Consider the following 6,609-nt stretch of genomic DNA (forward strand, 5'->3'; position numbering starts at 1 on the left):
TACCTTGAAACTGCACCAGACTTATAGAAAACTTATAGAAAAGTCGAGTGTATACTTCTGCCAAGGCCCAACAGACATATCAAGCTGAACCAAATCACACACTCATAGACATCAGCCCACTAAATGTTTTCCAACAACAACAAATACGCTTTTTGTATAATCTAAAAGATATGTCAGTGTTTCCACCGCCCTCAAGTAGCAAATTAATCAGGGATGTCAGGTTTAAAGCAACGTGTGGGAAATACAGTGTAAATCTTCTGTATATCTATAATAACACAGTGTTTTGTGTGTGTGTTGACCCCCCCAAGGTCGTGTGCCCATGAGGTCGTCCATGCTGGTCCTGCTCCTCTTCTTCAGTGCCCGGGCTGTGGTCTCCATTGGAGGGGACTCGTGCACCACCACGACGGCCCAGCAGCAGCATCCAGGTGACCGCTCCATCCCCACGGTGGACCCCAAACTCTTCACCAAGCGCCACAAACTCTCCCCCAGGGTGCACTTCAGCTCCCAGCCCCCCGATGCAGAGCCGGCAGCGTCCCAGGGTGTGCCCGGCGGGAGGCCGCGCAGGCGAGCCGGGCAGCCGCAGCACCGCGGGGTGTACTCAGTGTGTGAGAGCATCAGCGTCTGGGTTGGGAACAAAACCAAGGCCACGGACATCTCAGGCAACGAGGTGACTGTGCTGCCGGACGTCAACATCAACAATGTCAACAAGAAGCAGTACTTCTTCGAGACCATGTGCCACAGCTCTCGGCCGGGCAGCTCGGGCTGTTTGGGAATCGACGCGAGACACTGGAACTCCTACTGCACCAACTCACACACTTTCGTACGAGCGCTGACCACCTTTAAAAACCTGGTGGCGTGGAGGCTGATACGCATCGACGTGGCCTGCGTGTGCGTGCTCAGCCGCAAGTCGTGGCGGCAGTGAAGACTTGACCTGCACCTCACGCACACGTACACACTCACACACTCAGTCAGACACATGTGTGCTCATGCTAACATGCAGACATGTGTGACTCCCTCTGCATAACTTATCACCAAAGACTTCTCACCCGGCACAAAGTAAATTATTGGTCAAAGTATCAGGACTGCATGTACATACACCAGACCTGGGTCAAACCGTATCCACAGTGAGTTGTTGCCGGGGATCCTGGGTAAGATATAGCTCTCAGTTGTTTTTCAGTGGGTGGGACGACATAGTCAACGCATTGATCGATTTATTTTTTTCTACATGAAAACCACTTTATCGCTCAAACACGGAATCCAACAGAATTAGTCACCAGGTGTGGCTGCAGGGGGCGCTGTTGCCCGTTAAAAGTCACATAGTGTTGCTTTAAGCCTTGGTTGTGGTGCCCTCTAGTGGCCAATAGATGATTTGAATAAGAAAACCTTATTTGCAGTGTGAGTTGCAGCTTCAGGGTGCAGTGAGTGTGTGTGTGAGGGGGGGGGGGGGGGGGGGCTTTTTAAAGTTTTAACACAACAACACGTTAATTATGGGATTTTTCTGCCACTAATCATGTTTTCTTAAACACAACCCACTCCCTGTAAGCAGCTTACGGGAACCCACAGCTATTTGAGATACAATTTGACCCAGGTCTGATATAAGCGAAACCTTTTGTTCAAATGTTGTTGTTGACATTGTTATTTATTAAACACTCACATACAAGCACTGTGTGCCTGACGAAGTTTATTGTATGAACACTAAAACCTGTTGTTTCCCCCCCAAGTGTTGACGTAAGAAGACATTTTGGCCTGGATGAAGAAAAGAAGAGAAAACCCATATGGCTTCAGTTTGCCGCCAGTGATTTGGTGTTTTGGCTTTGCTTTGTGTTTTCCTCCTGCTCTTCATTCGACAGAAGATATGAAACAAAGGGGGAGGGGGGGGGGGGGATCAACACAAAAAGGCATTGACCATGATTCATCAGTCTGACTCTTCTGGCTGATGATATCAGGGCCCGTCCTTTTCTTTGAATTGGCATGTCAGAGTTGTGAGTGCTCTGCAGAGAGAACTCAGGCCCGACAGTGGCTGTACAAGCTGTCGGTCTTCAGGCACGTAGCCCATTTCCTCAGCATCCCAGCTGACATTTCAGATGTCTGATGTCAGCTCTGTGAGCTTAGAGTCATAACTTGAAACAGAGACAAAGAGCAGCTGCAGACATGATGTGTCGGAGACATATTCCCACAGACCCGTCTTATCTGTCACCTGTAAATATGAACTCTATGAATATTAATAAATACCTTGTTAGTTTACTGCTGCTTGTGTTTACCTCACGTCGCTGCACTGCCTGGGAAACAACTAAATACTGACCTCTAGTGGATAAATGATGGCACATGTCTATTATGTCCTCAAATAAAACTTATCCAGATTAACATGTCTTCTGCTAATCGTGGTGGAGGGAATATTCAATATACTTAAATTATGTAAAAGTACTAATGCCACCTTGTAACATGCTTTGTTACAAGTAATAAAATGTTACTAAGATATAACAAAAGTATATTCAGGAAAATGTCCTTAAAATTTCAAAAGTATTCGATTACAGATACATTCATGGAAAAGCATATTTTACTGTTGTAGTTGAGTGAAGTCGAGATCATCTTAAATAGCATCTGAAAATTATTTCATAATTCAATTAACTGTTGATCATTTTCTTCATCAATTGATTTGGTTTGCTGGGGTGTTGCTTTCAATGGTTTAGTGAATCTATGCTGACAAAAGAGACCTTCTATTGTTTGAAATGTATATTTTTTATCATATAGAATATAGCCTGGTGAATCTGTGGTGAATGCTTGAAAACACAGCCCGGGTTTGTGAGGAGAAAAACCTCATCGTTACAAAACTGCCACAAAATATTATCTAATCGTTTTATCTGAAAATGTTTTAATAGATTTGTGATTACCCAGCAAAACACCCAGTGTTGAATTAACACTTTTTAAGGGTTTATATAAAAACAGCCCTGTGATCAACAAACAAACAAGAAAAAGAGTGAACCCTCTTTCATATGCAAAACGATAGAGAATCTCAACTCATGTTGCACTTGTGTTTAGTTCAGCTTTTCCTCCACTAGTGAAGCATCTTCACAAACACATGTGTAAAAGAAGTAAAGTGAGGATCTGTGTTGGACTCACCTTTTGTTCTCAGCAGAGTCTGAGGTCACATGTTTCTGCTGTGTGACATACTTCTCTCCGCAGGGGGGCGCCATCATAAAGTTTACTCATCCGTATTTAAAGGTGGGATGGCGGGATCGATCCAGAGCAGGACACAATCTGATTGGCTGAACAGACCAGGTGGCGATGCTTGGGGCGGGTCTTAAATTTAAATGTTAGTGCATTGCAGTAAACTCAGAGTAAGTAAGTAATAATAATATACATTTGTTTTAGTAATTTATAAAACTGCAACAGTTAAATATTCATAGAAACACATATTTTGTTCAGGTTAGATTTAAAAAAACACAATTTGTGTACTTTAATCACGTCATTTAGAAAATGCTAATAACAGCAATAATAATAATGTATTTCTTTAAAGAAATATGTAGTAAAGAAGAAGAATGAAATTAGTAAAGACACATAAAAGCATCCTTACAGCTAACAGACTGTGGATCTATATATGTCCACTAGATAGAGACAGCCTCATGACGTGTATCTAATTCAGTTATTTTCTTTCCAAAGGTCTTCACTGTGCTTTAGCCTCTTGGCGAAAGCAAACATATGAATTTACTTTAGTTAGTCAGGATTCTAACAAGGGCAATTCATGCTCTCTGCCAATTTATCGGTAATTCACCAATAAACAGACGGGTACGACCTGACCTCATAAACATATCCAGGTCAATAATTATTTGTGGAGCCTTCTTCCCCTCTGGCATGTTTTTTATGGATTGTGAGGATGAGTCAAAGTTGCACCAGATGGAGATCAGGTTACGTTCTCGCACCAGATTTACATACAAAGCAGAGAAGAGGAGGGTGAGGAGAGGGTGACGAAATTGGATTTTGACTCCCTTTAACTCAGAGGATATATAGTTTCAGTTTGGATCTGCGATAATTACAGCTCATGACAGGATTGAATGACTAATGAGATAAAGTTAAGATCTATCTATCTATCTATCTGTCTGTCTGTCTGTCTGTCTGTCTGTCTGTCTGTCTGTCTGTCTGTCTGTCTGTCTGTCTGTCTGTCTGTCTGTCTGTCTGTCTGTCTGTCTGTCTGTCTGTCTGTCTGTCTGTCTGTCTGTCTGTCTGTCTGTCTGTCTGTCTGTCTGTCTGTCTGTCTGTCTGTCTGTCTGTCTGTCTGTCTGTCTGTCTGTCTGTCTGTCTGTCTGTCTGTCTGTCTGTCTGTCTGTCTGTCTGTCTGTCTGTCTGTCTGTCTGTCTGTCTGTCTGTCTGTCTGTCTGTCTGTCTGTCTGTCTGTCTGTCTGTCTGTCTGTCTGTCTGTCTGTCTGTCTGTCTGTCTTTCTATCTATCTATCTATCTATCTATCTATCTATCTATCTATCTATCTATCTATCTATCTATCTATCTATCTATCTATCTATCTATCTATCTATCTATCTATCTATCTATCTATCTATCTATCTATCTATCTATCTATCTATCTATCTATCCATCCATCCATCCATCCATCCATCCATCCATCCAACCATCCATCCATCCATCCATCCATCCATCCATCCATCCATCCATCCATCCATCCATCCATCCATCCATCCATCCATCCATCCATCCATCCATCCATCCATCCATCTATCTATCTATCTATCTATCTATCTATCTATCTATCTATCTATCTATCTATCTATCTATCTATCTATCTATCTATCTATCTATCTATCTATCTATCTATCCATCTTTCTATCTTTCCATCTTTCTATCTTTCTATCTATTGTATTTGTCTGACACTGTTTCTTTCAGCTGTTTTCCTGATAGAAAACAGCAGGAGTGGGCCGAGATGTGTCCCATGATCCTCTCTGGCTGATCCTGCTCACTGATATTCTGGCAGACACACATGGGGTCTCTGGCTGCTTCCTCCCACACCAGTGCAGCAAACAAAGGCGGCACAAACACGAGAGGCTTGAAAGTGAGAGCGGCTGAACCCAGACTGACCTCTCGTGCCCACAGAGAAGACACAGAGTTCTTGGTGACGCTCCGGCGTGCACGGAGATGCTTGCACAGGAACTCGGTGTGAATTCAGTGGGCAAAGGCGACATGTGCAGAAACACTACGACACTTGTTTATACATACTGTATACACACACGCACATCATGCAGATAATGATGAATAGACAGTTGTTAAGTGAATGAACAGAAATGACTGTCTTTGAATATGATAAGAAGATGACAGCAGTGACGGTTTATCAATAGTCTGTTGACAGAAAATCCATCAGCTGCTGTTTCGATAATTATGAAAATTTTAGTCAATCGAAACAATGTCTGTGGTTCAAGCTTCTCAAATATGAGACCTATTATAATTTAAATAAAAGAAAAATTATACTATAGAATAAGCTACATTTCTGTGTCCTATTAAGGACACTAGTCACGTCCTTGGTTTTGGTTCCTGAGGGGAGTTTCCAGTCAGTGACAGAGCTCAGGTCATGTGACTCAGGTGGAGACAAGATCCCATATTTTCATAACAAACATGGATATCAGTCGCACAATATACGGATGAAAGACAGATTGAAAAGCTTCTGTGTGAGTAACTAACGCTCACTGAGATGATAAACTTTTGTTCTACAGCTGCTCCCACAGACCTCTGGTATCTGAGTCTGCTCAATGAATTGAACAAGTCTTAAAATTCACTATATTTACTCAAACATTCTGCTTTTCTTTACTGGTTTAACATCCAACATACACAGATTATAATTTAGTTCTGCCACTACTTTTAAATAATTGTGTGTTATTTCATTTGTTGTCGTTGATGGTAGATTTTGGGTTATATCATCTGTTGTCTTAGATGCTAAATTGTATTTTATAATTTTTGCTTATTGACTTTAGTGTTTTATTAATATAGTTGTTATTGTAATTTTTTAATTATTATTATTGTTGTTATTAATATCATATCTATAATTCCCCTTCCGTCCAAGCAGTTTGAAGATCACAAAGCAATAGATGACAGATACAAAAAATGTTACAGTTGAGAAAAGTGTAAAAATAAAAAAACGAAATGATTAAAATAGATCACACCTATAAAAATTACTCCTAAAGACAGAAGCCAAACAAACTGCTGAGCCTCTTGTTGTGATATTACACCGATTATTAACCTGATCCTTATTGTGTCGAGGGACACCCCCCACCTCCTCCTCTTCCTCTTCCTCTTCCTCCCTCGAGGGTCCCTCACTCTCCCTGATCACCCTCCTTCGATACCTCACCGTGCACACGCATGCACGCACGCACGCGCACGCAAGGAGGGGCGGGGCCAGGCGGCGTGCAAACAACAGCCCATCATCCCGTGCGTGCAGAGGCGTGTGCGCATGTGTTTGTTTGTTGGGATGTTGTAGCTCCCCCGCATCAGTGCATGGGTTTGGATGTGCAGCTGCACGAAGAAGAAACAGAAGAAGAAGAAGAAGAAATATAGGATTTTTCATAATTAACAGCTGCAGATTGGAGAAATCCGACCACACCAGGTGACATC

At 42.2% G+C, this 6,609-nt stretch overlaps 1 protein-coding gene across 1 annotated transcript; it reads left to right on the plus strand.

Annotated features, from left to right (window-relative positions):
* Positions 1–319: 319 nt before the first annotated feature.
* On the plus strand, positions 320–922 carry ngfb (nerve growth factor b (beta polypeptide)). The gene has a single exon (XM_061070662.1). It carries the CDS (start codon positions 320–322, stop codon positions 920–922), a length of 603 nt encoding a protein of 200 aa, XP_060926645.1.
* Positions 923–6,609: the final 5,687 nt, after the last annotated feature.

The sequence above is a fragment of the Limanda limanda genome, chromosome 4 (genome assembly GCF_963576545.1).
Source record: "Limanda limanda chromosome 4, fLimLim1.1, whole genome shotgun sequence".
Taxonomy (NCBI): Eukaryota; Metazoa; Chordata; class Actinopteri; order Pleuronectiformes; family Pleuronectidae; genus Limanda; species Limanda limanda.

What these genes read in the sequence shown, in the direction of transcription:
- ngfb (XM_061070662.1), top strand. Translation starts at nt 320, where the DNA reads ATGAGGTCGTCCATGCTGGTCCTGCTCCTCTTCTTCAGTGCCCGGGCT.